Source organism: Manis javanica, chromosome 8, assembly GCF_040802235.1.
Source record: "Manis javanica isolate MJ-LG chromosome 8, MJ_LKY, whole genome shotgun sequence".
Lineage (NCBI taxonomy): Eukaryota > Metazoa > Chordata > Mammalia > Pholidota > Manidae > Manis > Manis javanica.
The window spans coordinates 103899285-103913434 of NC_133163.1; the positions used below are offsets into that span (position 1 = coordinate 103899285).

Genomic DNA, 14150 nt, shown 5'->3' on the forward strand with positions numbered 1-14150 from the left:
TAGGTGACCTTAAGGGAGTAGGAATGTTTTGGAACAGCTGGTGAGAAGAAATAGGAAGGAGAAAAGACCGAGACCAAGGGGGAGTACTGCAGTTGTTACATGTATATAGACAGTAATTTTAAAGAAACACTGTAATTGTAAATTGCCATGTAAAGGTGGTAAAGTTGTGAATTTCACATGAAATTTATGTATCTTGGATAATAAACATTAAAGAATAAGTAAGGGTTGTGATTAATTGGCTGTCCCATTAAATTATGTGGAAGGGAAACATGGGATAAATTTGCCTCTATTTAAGGCTGAATTCTCTTGCAGTTTTGTTGTACATAATTGTATTGCCTGATCTTTCAATTAAGTGTTTTAAAAGTAGCAATGCTGCATTCCATTTTGATAATGTATTGCACTTTTCAAAGTGCTTTCACTGTACATTATCTCTTCTGATCCCGTTTATTGTTGATTTCTAGTTGACATATTACTGTATTTCAACGAAGCTACTAGACCTTCTATCGTGCACTTTGAAGGAAGACTCATATAAATGCAAATTTAAGTTTATCTCTGATGACTTTGAGATAAATAGAATAAGCCTAACAGAAAATAATATAAGGATTGGAAATTCATGACAAATTGCAACTATTTAAAAAACAGTTTCATGAGAAAATACAATTAAATATGTGGGTTCAGTAAACAGTGGGGCAATGGAAAGTACTTGTAGATCAGTGACAAAAATTATTTATGAATTTGGCTCCGTATCTCTGAACTAAGTAATCAAAGTTGAATCATTTTTCTCAGAACAAAAAATTTTATAGAAATAATGGGTAAGATGCTTAAACATAGCCTCTGTTAACCTGCTTTCCCCAGACTGGTGATTTCACAGCTTATTGGTCTCTCTGTTGGCTGTACGTATTAGAGTAGATATTCTACTCTAGTATCAAGAGCATTGGTGAAGGGTTTCAAAGTTAATTGTCAAGCTTTCTAATTAATTTTTTAAAGAATTCAAGAGGCAGTAATTAACTCAGAGATTTGATTCATTTGGATGAAAAAATCTCTTGATGTTCTCTTTGAATTTGGTAGTTATTGCTTGAATGAGCATTATTATGTGAGAGGTGGACAGCGAACTTTTCCTGAACTTAGTAAAATGCAAAATATATTTAACTCTCCATGACTTTGACACTTTGTCCTAGAGCTTTTGGGGCACTGACAGTCACAACAATAATAATTCTGAATTTGGGGGACAGCCACATTTTTAGGGCACTTCTTACACTTTGAACATACTTAAATGGCTGTCACAACTCAACTTTTGGGACACTTTGAATCTTTCAAGCCACCACTGTGCTTTCTATTTAAAGAATATTCCAGTACTTGAAACAAAATATGCCTGTTGGGTAGTTACAACTGTTTAGTATGGCCTAAACTAATTTTGCCATGTAAGAATTACCGACTGTGGAGTTAAGCCATTATTGATAAATTACAAACATGCATAATTGCTTAAGGGTGCACAATTTACAAATGTTTAGCTGTGTTAGGGCCTGTTGTAACAGATGACTAGGGCATTAGGATGTCCTTTCAAATTACCTTAAATAGAACACATTAATTTTTAGTATTTGCTTTTTAAATGTGGTTTAAGTCCTCAAAGGTTTAAGAAAAAAAAGAGAACTTGCTATTTCTGTCATTAGACTATTAAACTCTTTTAGCTTCCTCTAATTACACCTTGATATTAAGAATGTATTTTTTCCACTTTAGGGAACAAATGTTATACTTTAAAATAAATGAAAATTTTCACTCTATTACTGCTGTCAAATTTGTATGACTTTATACTAAGGAAATTAATAGTCAACCTTTTCTATTTTCTCTTTACTTCCATACTTAAATTGGACTTAACATTCATAGAATTAGATTCAAAGAATATTTCTGAGGCTATCCTTCATGGTAGGAATTGTGCAGATAAATTATCCCACTTAGTCTCTGAACACTTTATGAGATATTAAGATGTTTATTGCAGAAATATGTTTCAAAAAACCACTATACAAGCTGGTCAATACTTGGTCATGTAGATGAAAATTGGAGTAATTATTAACTAAGAACATTAGCTTTTTGATTCTTTTCATAACATCTCATATTTTGCTTCTGTGGCAAAAAAATACTTGGTTTCAGCATGATAGTCTCTACAGACATTTGTATGTGAGCTTTTGCTTTCTTCAAACTCACTAAGCAACCATAAGACCTGGAATCATGGTTAACGATTTCCTTGTATAATATTAAGCAACCTACAGGCCACAGGGAACATTGAGACTATGTGGCCGGTAGCTGGAGAAAATGAGGGACCCAAAAATCGACTGTTGGAAATCCTTCGCTGTCAGCAAGATTTGTGTCAAAAAATAAAAAGGCTCAGAAAGTTGAGACCAGTCATAAAGAGCAATGTCCTAGAAACTGAAAAGGGTTTTGAGTAGAAAGTGAGACGTCAGCCTGTTCAAACTATGACCATATCATAGAATAAGAGTTCAGTTGTTTCTGCTCCATCACGTACTTTAGAGGTCATTGAGCCCAGTGGCTTCCAAACCCTTTTAAACAACAGTATCACTTTCATTCCAAGTAAAATCTTACCCCCTATTTCAATATATAACAAATAGTAGCAGTATTTATTTGACAAGAAAAATTTAAGCAGTAATTATAAATTCCATAAATGAAATAATTAGACACTTCGGATGAACACAAGTATTTGAAATTCTGATTTTCGAATGACGTTGGCCACATAATTCCAGTCTGTTTCTCACTTTTGTTTTGGTTATCCATTGAGTAAAGTAAATATGTGTGGTACATAACATTTGATTGTGTGCATTCTTTTTGCTGCTTTTGACATTTGCTTTTGAAAATTCAAATCTTTGCACAACCCTTGATTTAGCCCGGTATTACAACTGAAAAATCTGGGGATCTTGGAGGTTCATTTACTTGCCAATAACACAAGGGCAGGTTGTTCTGAATCTGCCTAGTGCTTATACTGATATTTTCTGAAAATCACCCTGCTTCCTCACAATGAAAGCCTTCACTTATCTTCAGATTCCTCCTCCTTTTTCTCCCCCTCCTGAGCCATCAAGAAATAACTTCATGTACATTTACATCACCATTGATTTTTCCATTATAGGAGCAGCAGAAAAGAGTTCTAAGCACGGCGCTGAAGACAAGACTCAGACCATTATCACAGCTATGAAAGAAAGAATGAAGATTAGGGAGAAAAACAGGCCTGAGGTGTTTGAAGTAATTCAAGAAATGTTTCATATTTCGAAAGAAGATTTTGTGCAATACACCAAGGCAGCCAAACAAAGTGTACTGGATGGGACATCTAAGTGGTCGGCAAAAATAACCATTACAGGTAAAAATTGTCTTCTTTACACATTGAGCTTTTTATATGTCTTGTAAATCACCACTAATAATAATTGTAGGTAAAATAAATAGGAATTTCTAATCTCATCAACATTGATGAGAGGTCCAGTTAGTACTTTAAATTTCTAAATTATATAACAGATAAATGGAATAATTTCAGTCTGTGTCCTGTTCTAATCAAAAGCTCTTCCAGAAAAAGAAGGTTCTCTTTCAGAAGATGCTCATCAATATCCTGCAATTCACAAGAGATTAGCTTTGTTGCTGCCTGCCACTGATAGAGTACAAGAGTAGCCAATAATCTCTTCAGTCAGTTTTTAATGAAAAAACAAGTATCATTTTACTTATTCATGGATCAATCAGTATCCCTCATCCAATTTACCCTTGAGTCAAGGCAATTTGAGCATAGTGATGTCTAGTAGCTTGAACTTGTGTAGTTGTTTGTAACATTAATATCAAGTACATGTGTATCATCAAGCCTCCTCATTTACTCAAATTTGTACTTATAAAATAAACTAAAGATGCTTCTTTCACTAGTTTGAACTGATCAGTACTGACAGCTCATTCATAAATAAATAAATAAGTTTTAAATCACAGACCTTTGAATTATGTTGGGTAAGTTTTCACATACTGTGCTTGTATCCTCATTTCTCCATACACTCATACAGTAAGGTGCATATGAGTATAGAGCTAATATATATATGCATGTGCATACTTATAGCTACTGTTCATTATGAGCAAAAGCAAATATTAGAGCAAAGTTTTCATGTTCAATATATTCATTATTTTATTAGACATTTTTTTAAAGATCTGTTACTCATGGGGATGAAAGCAATGGGGATGTAAGTGCAAATCCAGGGGACAAAGTGATAGAATATGTTTCTTTCACTATCATCTTTTGTTTCTGAGGAAATCTTTATATGAAAATGTTTACTTTGGTTTATTTTAGTGGTTTCTGCACAAGGCTTACAGGCAAAAGACAAAACAGGGTCAAGTGACCCATATGTCACAGTTCAAGTTGGAAAGAACAAAAGAAGAACTAAAACCATTTTTGGAAACCTGAATCCAGTGTGGGATGAGAAGTTTTATTTGTAAGTATGTAATGTGAAACCATTACAAATACTAAAATATTTGCAATAGCTTTAAGACAGGCATGCAAAATATATAGGCAATAATTATCTCATATTTTAATAGTATCTGTGCAGAAATTAGAAAGAGTGGAACTTACGAACTTAATACTCTTGTAATATTTATTCTTCATCTTTGGAAGCAAGTGAATAAAAAGAATATTTCAAACAAACCAACCAACAAAAAAGGTGGCACAGCTAGGATGACTTTTCAGGAGGAAAAAGATTACAACATGATGTATGGCTTGGGTTGACCCAACATAGCTAGGAATTCACAGGCCTGATTCCGCAATATTTGACATTGGAAGATTTTGTGACTGAAAAGAATAGAAAGGCTTTGGATCCACTTGGACAATAACACCTGCACTGGCTTATACTGGTGACATAGTTGTTGGTAAGTTTTGCAACCTCTCATTTTCTGTGAGGTCACTTATTTTTAAACCTCTTCTGTCTTGCACCAAATAGCAAGAAATCATTTTTCTATCAAGGTTCTTTTCTTTCTATCACTCCTTGGTGAGAGATAAGATGACATCCAATTAGTATTTGGTAGAAATACTAAATGAAAATCCCTAACTCTGAGTTTAAAGACTTTTCTTTCTGTCTCTCTCTCTTTTTAGAGTCCTTGTTTTTTCTTTCTGTCTCTCTTTGCTACTGGTTTAAACATGGATCACATTAACACGCTAAGAAGCAAACCCAACACATACAGCTTGTTTGGGAATCTTGGCAATAGTGTGTAAGAAATATAGAGCTTCTTGCATATATGGGCAGATGAAGGGAGTGTTGAGAAATAGGTTTGGAAAATCAATTGTGACCAAGTAACAGAAGGTACTATAGAATGATTTGATGGAAGAAACAATTTTAATATTCCTATGCTAACAGAAGATAAGAAATCAATTGATAGTCATGTAAGTACAAATTCCTAAGGCAGTTAGGTAAGTGAATAAAGCAGGACAAGGGCTACAAAGGGGAGGGATGGGGATTGTGGCAAACTTGAGAGCAAATGGCTCTTGAAAAAGAGACAGCTTCCATTATAGTGCAGTCATGCAGATACCTCCATCTTCCCAGATTTTCAGATCTGCTTTTCATCTTAAAGAGTCCAGTGAATTCCACCTGGGTTCCTTCTTGTACAGTGAGTGGCCTGGCAACTCACTCCAGGTGGTGAGCTGAAGGAATCGTAAGGCTCTCCTTGTTAGTTTTTTCTCTCCTTAGGATCACTGTCCTTTGTTGACAGCTTGATAACTCACCAGTATACTGAAAATATTGCTTCATGTATTTGGTGCACTTTTGATTTTTCATGTGGGAGGATCTCTCCAGTCCCTGTTGCTCCTTCTTAACTAAAACAGAAAGTCTGGGAATCTGAATTTAATTGATAAGCAAAACTAAATAAAAGAGTATAAAGGCCAGCATGAGGCATGTCAAACAACATACCACTTCTGGACATATTTCATCCATAAGCTGACAGTTACAATCTGTGAAATAAAGCGTCCATCCAAAAGGAATATTGTTGTAGAAATGTTGGCGAGGGTCTGGTAGGGCATTGAGTTTATTTTCCTTGGTTCTTATCTCTGCTGCAACAAAGAATTGAAGGGCAGAGACAAAGTAGTGAAGCACAATAGAAGTTTTTATTTAAATGCATTTCAAGAGAGGAGCAGGCAGGGTAGATAAAGGCAGCTTTATTTGATTACACTCCAAGGCAGGAGGGGGCTAGAGTCAAGATAGACAAAGGCAGGTTGACTTAAATAAAGCAGAGAGGAAACAAGCCCAAACCAGAGCTCTCAACAGCTCCTCCCTACTTACCTGAAGTAGGTCAGAGAGAGTGACAGTCAAAGAAAGGTGAGTGTGGGCAACCTTGGAGAGGAGGCACACTTAAGGGTTTAGGGACTGGGGTTTATAGGCTGTTAAGGATTTTTTAGGAATGTGACAAAGGGTTATGGGGTGTAGGCTTGTCAGGTGTCTCAAGATGCTTATGTCTGGTGAGAGATACCAGGTCTCTTCTCCTCTCTTATCAGTCTTCCAGCTAATTCTGCATAATAAACTTAACACAAGAAATTTATTGATCCAGTTCCTCCCCGGGATGGCGACTTCTCTCTGGGGATATATATCAGTTAGGACTGTTTGCCTTAGTTTACGGTGGGGTGAGTTATTGTCTGCTTACTGAAGAACGTTTTAGGAATTTTACTTCATAACTCTTTGATTTTTAAAATGGAATCTTAGCCTTAAGATGGAATCCCTCCTGTTCTTACTATACTGTTTATATCTGGGGTGTTTTTTTTTTTGAGAATTAATCATGATGCTTGTCTCCTCTCCAGGTTGCAAGTTACTTGATTAGGGGCTAGAGGAGGGGGAAAAAAAACAGCATATAGGTTAAGTTAAAGAATAAGCTGGGCCTTCTGGCAGGCTAAAGTAAATCTTACAATGGCATGATCTAATTGACACAAGGACGACATGGGCTGTGCTCAGATACTTTTCTTTATCTGGGGAATATCTGGACATTTCCAAGTACTCCTTTCCTTCAGAACTTCAACTGACTAACTCATTAACTCTGTTGTGAGTCTTTTCCAGCTCTCTAGTTTTATCTTGTTAACTCTTCGGGTCCCTTCTAGAGGGCTTTACTGACCTTATTCTCCCTCCACCCCACTCATATCTTATCTATTTTTCTGCCTAACAGAAATATTTATTCTAATATCTTAATTCTGCAAATGATCCTCCTTGAGAAAACAGCTGAATAATGATAAGTGCACACATTCAAGGAAACTAACCAAGAACAAGATTTAGGGTGACCCAGAAGAACTAGATACGGCAAAAGCCAAGTTTGATCGTCCAGGACAGGAACTGTGTTTGTTCCCACAAGACAATCTAGAAAGCCTCATGATTTATGGGGCAAGTATCCACTGGAATGGATAGTTAAAATATGAATTATCTGTACTCTTGGCAGTTTTTGTATAATTTACTATACTGTATTCTATTTTGCTTTGGAGATGTGGCATCATCTACAAGGGCAATAAAATCTATTTTTAAGCAACATTATTTTTAAAAAAGAAGAAATTCAAATTTAAATCCATTGCACCCTGCTGTTCATGTAATGTATATAAAATTTACATAATTTTTTTGCAATGTTTTCCACTTGACTCACAAAATACTTATGAGCATCAAGGGAAGTTACACTCATAATTACTTTCCATTTTTCTATTTATTCCTTCTAGAGTATTAAAATGAATGTCTAAATTTTCAACAGTAATTCTTTTGTTGCAAGTTTCTGGAACTCTTAAGGTTCCATTCTTAATACTGAAGTTCTATATTGCTGGTTTCAGGGATACTGTTGGAATTTACTTGTGCAGGTTTTCATTTTACCATGAAAGTGGCAAGAGAATTACACACTTATTTTTATGAGGGTTTTTTCTTTTGCAGAAGGATGTGAGTTCATAGTGAATTTAACTGCAGATTTTGAAAAATGCATTCATGTCACAGATGAACTCATCTGTGCCTCCCACTACCTTGTCAGTTCTGCCCTGTGAACTGGAGTATAAAAATGGGTCCTGACATGCTGAAAATAGGATGTTTTATTAATAGTAAGGCTTTAGTTTGCATTTTGGGTAATTTACTTAAATGCTGAGCTTTAGCTTTTCTAATATGAAAAATTGGATTAATAATAATACATACTGTTGAGATAATGTACATAAATCTCATGGCACTTGGTAAGCATTAAAAATGGCAGTCATGGTCATTATTAGCATTAATAATGTAATCACATCCTGTGTGCTGAGATTTAGGAGTTTATAGTCAATATGACTAATACTTTTCATGTCACAAAATTCCAACCTGAATAGTGAGACCAAGAAAAGACCAATGAACAAGATGCTCTAAGAGGGAAGTACTGGCAAAATAAGAATTAGAAAACTCAGATTCAATCAGGGATCAGAGAGATAGTTTTATTCAACTCCCTCATTTTGCTAATAAGAAAATAGACACTTAGATGGGGTATAGTAGAGCCAAGACTACAAATCACCCCCAGTTGTGAAGCTACAAACAAGATACAAGTAGAAATAAAGTGTATTTTTTCCAGTATTTACACTTTTTCCTTGAAGAAGTGATTTTGACCTGAACAAAGCAGGCAGTCACAAAGCTGGTAAGATGAAAATGCAAATGAAGTAATTGTTCAAATTTCTTTTTTGTTTGAAAACTTACTTGTTCCCCCATCAATGACACTCTGATGCCCTCAAGAGATTGCTAAGTAATTTCAATTTTAATTTTACCTCTTTTACTTTGGGCTAAGGAAGGAAGTTTAAAAATTTAATCTTCATTAAACTATGGATGTTGTGTGATTCTAGAATAGAGCACTCTGGAGTGTTTGCAGAAAACAAAGGCATGACCAATTGAGCCCTTCCAGAAATATGGATTTGGAGGGGTTGGAAACGCATGTAATTAAGATAATGTACATGAAAGTGCTTTGAAAATGATAGAGTATTATGTAAGTCTGAGGTGCTTGTTATCTTTGCTCTTTAATCCCAGTAAGTTGTATATTTGATGATTTCATAATTAATTATAACATTTGATTTTACCTTCCTATGTTACAGTTAATGAAATGTTTTATGCTTATCATAAATCATTCCTGTGGGAGGAAAAAGAATAAGTTTATCACAGTTCTAGAGAGAAATTGGTAGTATAGTTTGCCCATTTGAATAAGAAATCATAGAGTTACGAGACTTATACCATAATGTGTATGTTGATCTTATGCTTCCTAGAACACTGTAGTTGATCCTGTGCCTCACTTTTGCTAACTTATTAAATAAAAACAAAATTTCATACTAATTCCCTCCTAGAGGACAGGTAGCATATATGTATTGGTTATCTTTTTAAAATTGATATTAACCATTGGAATAAAGAATTGTTTTAATAACGAAGTGTAGCCAACACAATGCCTGTGGTAGGAGTATAAACATGCATTCATTTATTTACGTGGTATTGAATAGTCATGGAAGTGGTATTTAAATATTCTACTTATGTAGTTGACTGGCCAACCAGCTGCTCTTGCTTAGGGGTATCAGTTAAATTCCACCCGCATTTCCTGAGCGACCATTATATGCAAAGCACTGGACTAGGTCCACGGAAATAGTGACTTGAAAAGTGACTTCCTGTTATACCAAAAGCTTTCTGGCCTACAAGTTTATAAAGCTGAGGCCCAGAGCTGTTCCGGATTTCATTCACTTCTTGACTTTCAGGAAGCTCTTTTGTCTCTTTGAATCTCAGTTTCAGTGAGCAATGTGAAAAAAATCCCCCACCTTAATATAATAAACCTATTGTTAAGAGGCAGTGTATGTGAAAGCTCTTTTGACACATAAGCTCAAAAAAACTCAATGCTTTTCTTTATAGAGGCATAAGTGCCTTGGCTCATGTCCGCCCATTCACTTCACAGCTATCCAGAGGTGGTGGCACACGGAATGCCCCAGGCCCGTGGCTCTCCATCATGCCAGTGCCGCTCGGCCCAGGGCTGGATATGAATTAAGCATAAACTAAGCTCTATAGGAGATAGCTTATTTAAATACTACAATTAAATAAAAAACCATCTCCATAGCATAACAGATTAATATTTTAAAATGACAGTCTGGATATAATCACAGGTTTGATTTATTGCTTAGATTACTAGCATAGGCTTTTTCTGGGCTCTGTGGGAAGCGAGCATTTCCTCAGCTGTCTGAGCTAGCTTACAATGATAGTATCAGCATTAGGAAGTCATTTGTCATGAAAATGGTCCCACAATTGTCTAATGCAAGGAGGAGTTTATGCACACTCCATAGGATTAGAAATTTATTTACTCATCATTATCTACGTTGTGAATATACCTGGTAATAGGGAGATACAATAACCAATACTGCCTTTCCCTTAGTAAATAAGTATAACTCCAAGGGGAAAATAATTTCCCAGCCAAGGGCAAAATAACTTTGAAACCAAAATCAGTCAAAGGGAGAAATAAAGTGGAAGAAACCCATTTGTTGCTTACAAGCAGTCATCCACTTCTGCTTACCTGTGTCTCCAGCTGCAAAAAAGGATTTTGCACCCCCCCCAACTTCTCCGGTCCAGAAATGCCCTCGCTCACCCTTGTAGTTTCCTATTGATGTGGAGATGGACTACTTCTCTCCACCCTTTGGAAACTCTTATCAATATGGACATGCACTAAGGCCAGGCAAGAGATTCTGGAAATATTGCAGTTTTACCCACATTGTCCCTCCTTGTCTTCCTCCCACTTTTCTCTTCTTCCTTCTCACCTCTGTACTCTACACAATAGCTTTCATATTGTTGACTTCCATGTGGTTCATAGCAGATTTGGCCCTACGGCCATGTGTCTCCCCACTGTAGTATGCACAGCTTGCTTCTAGGAAGGTTCTTTGCAGTTTTAGCCAGGTAGTCCAGTTCATCTCTAGGACTCAAAGCGTGAAAGTTATGAGTTGTTAGTCAGGCTGTGATTGGAACACAGTAAACCCATCTATGATGCTTTGTGTAAGGAGGGGTGAGTAGGTAAGTCCTGATGGTTTGCTGGTGACTCATTCAGGCCTATAGGTTGAAGCAATTTCCCCTGAGTAGAATATATCTAATTAGGACACTATGAGCATCTGGATTGATTAAGTGTTTTTAAGACAGATTCTTCAATTCCAGTCAACCTCTATGTGGTTCATTCTCTTACCTTTGATGTACCCCATGTATAGAATAATCATTCTGAAGGCAGAAAAAGGAGATCAATATGCTAATATTATTCCTAGCCAAACTGGAAGTTTACAGATCTCTTTTGGCCCAGAACCCAAAAGTATAAAATACAACTTGCTGACATGTTTTCCCCAGTACCAGCTCTCCTAGTCTTTAAAGAAATACTTCATTCAACAAATATTTATGTGTGAGGCTTTCTCCTAGGTGCTACAGACACTGAGGTAAATATATAAGAGAGTTGATTCCCCTTAGAGACTTTGTATTCTATTTGCAGTAGAGGTGGTACTGTGGTTAATATCATCAGCTAGGGAGAGCCAATCCTAGGAAGCTCTGCTTGGTACTGCAATCTTGTCCGGGCTTAACAGTAGAATAGCTATTTATCTCCAAATAAAGGTTATTTAAAGCAGGATAATATTTGAAGTCTGGGCAACAGAAGTTCTAGATAGGTAAATGCCTTGTTTAAAAATTAGGTCTAAGAAGGAAAATCTAAAACCCATATCATTGCAAGTGTCATCATAATTATAGATATTTGTGTGACAACTGTATCTCAGCTCCTGCTATGTGTATTGCAGTTTACAACTATCTTACAAAGCATTGTGGTCACTGTTAATCATTTTACAAATGAGAAAGGTAAAGCTCAGGAAAGATTCCCTTGCCTTCTAACCTGTTCTGCAAGAAATGTTAAAGGAATTCCTTCAAGCATACAAAAATCATGCCAGATGAAAATGTGGATCTATATAAGGCCTGAAAAGGAATGCAGAACACTGGAAATACTATGTTGGCAAATATAATGAACTATTATGTTATTATTTAGACTTTTTTAAGATACTTATTAGTCTTATTTAAATAGACTTATTTATTTAAAATTAGTTAATTAAATACTCAGTATTTAAACAAGAACAAGAGCATTGTATACCTGATTTATGTAACAACTAAAATATATGGTAATTTTTGCATAAAGGCCTGGAGGACAGAACTGGAAATGTGCTATTAGAAGGTTCTTTCCCTGTATCTCAAAGCATATACTATTATTTGTAGATGGCTGTGATAATTTTAAAATGTGTACCATAAACTCTGACCATTAAAATGACAAAACAAAAATGTAATAGCTAACACTCCAACAAAGTAAATAAAGTTCAATTATAAAAAGTAATAAATTTTTTAAAATGCAGGAAAAAAAGGAAAGAGGGTAAAAAACAAATGGGGAAAGTAGAAAACAAATAGCAAAATGATAAACTAAACCTTATCATGTTGACAATCACATTCAACGTAAAATGTCTAAACACTGCAATTAAAAGGCAGAGATTGTCATATTAGGTAAAAAAGCTAGTCCTGACAACATCTGCCTATAAGAGAAACATTTTAAATGCATAAAGACACAAATAGGTCTACTACCTACGTACGCAGATAGATCTGCTACTTAGAACCCTTCACCCAACAACTGCAGAATGCACATTAATTTGAAGAACAGATAGAACATTTGCATGGGTAGCAAATAAACACACTAAAATATGGTCAGTGTCATTAATCATTAAGAAAAGCAGCTTAAAACCACAATGAACCACTATTTCATAACTAGTGGAATGGTGTGTTGTCTATTTTTCTTTTTTACCTCTTTTGGACCAATTGACTATTTTTAAAAATTGCATCAGATCTACTTTGTTGAATTATTTATATCTCATTTTGTTATTTCAGTGGTTGCTCTAGAGTTTATAGTATATATTTTTAAATTAGTCATCCCATCAGTGATGTTCTACTACACACTATATATTTCAGATACAGTATAAAAATTTTATAATAGTACTCTTCTAGTTGTCTCTTTAGATGTTTATGCTATTGTGGCCAAGTACATAGAAGAAATGGAATTCTACGTAATGGCTGGTGAGAATGTAAAGTGTTAGAACTAATTGGGAAACTGTTTCTTAAAAAAAAAAGCATGTGCCCATATGAAGACCTGTACACAAATATTCATGGTTGCTTTCCTTACTATAGCTAAAAACTGAAAACAAACCAGATGTTCAATAGGTGAAAAGACACACACATTGTGGCCAATGCATAGGTAGACTGAAATACTGTTGAGAAGGAATGAACTATTGGTGTGCACAACACGGATAGGTCTCAAAATAAGTATGCTGAGTGAAAGAATTCAGAAAAGAGTATGCATAACTCCATTTATATAAAATTATAGAAAATGAAAAATGCAAACTAATGTTAATGTAAGACATCAGATCAGTGGCTTCCTGGGGCATGAGAAAGGGAAAAGATATAAGGAAGTGATTGCAGTAAGTCCAAGAAAATTTTGGAGGTGATGGATATGTTAAGTATATTGATTGTGGTTTGGTTACATGAGTGAATATGTAGGCCAAGAACTAGCAAGTTGTATATTTTATATACGTGCGATTAATTCTATTTCAGTTGTACCTCAAAACATTGTTTAAGAAAAAGCCTCTGATGAAAATTAATTTCAGCAGTCTGTTCACAGTATCAGTACTTTATTAATTATGCATTTAGACTCTACCAATTCAAGATGATGTATAGAATTGTTGCTTCCAGGAGGAGGAGGATGACAGCCTCAACAGCAATGATGTCAATGGCACCCATCACCACCACCCCTTCTATTCTGGCAGTTTGTAGTTTACAGTATTCTTCTACACATCTAATATCATTTAAATCTTAGAGGAAACCCTTAGTCATAGACATGTGTATCCTCACATTTACAGTGGAGGAAAATGATTCAGATTTCCCTGAAGTTGTAAGTAGTAGACCCAGAACCCCAGCCTCCTCCTTTCTTTCCCTAAGTTCTTGACTCTCTCACTGGAAATTTCAGCAGGGGACGATAGGTACATAATAATGTTGTGAAGTTTCATAGCTTACTCATTGTTTTCTATATAAAAAGTCAGTCAAAATTAAAAGAATGTGCCATTTTAGGCACTTCTTGCATTGACCTATTTT

The 14150-nt window shown here is 35.4% G+C and overlaps 1 protein-coding gene across 1 annotated transcript in view; it reads left to right on the forward strand.

The window, feature by feature from the left end:
- Nucleotides 1-14150, forward strand: part of UNC13C (unc-13 homolog C) — a 539874-nt gene that overhangs the window by 239494 nt on the left and 286230 nt on the right. Inside the window, exons 8-9 of the mRNA XM_073211882.1 lie at nucleotides 3137-3364; nucleotides 4322-4463. Coding sequence (XP_073067983.1) covers nucleotides 3137-3364; nucleotides 4322-4463 — 370 coding nt within the window. The remainder of the gene's footprint in view (nucleotides 1-3136; nucleotides 3365-4321; nucleotides 4464-14150) is intronic.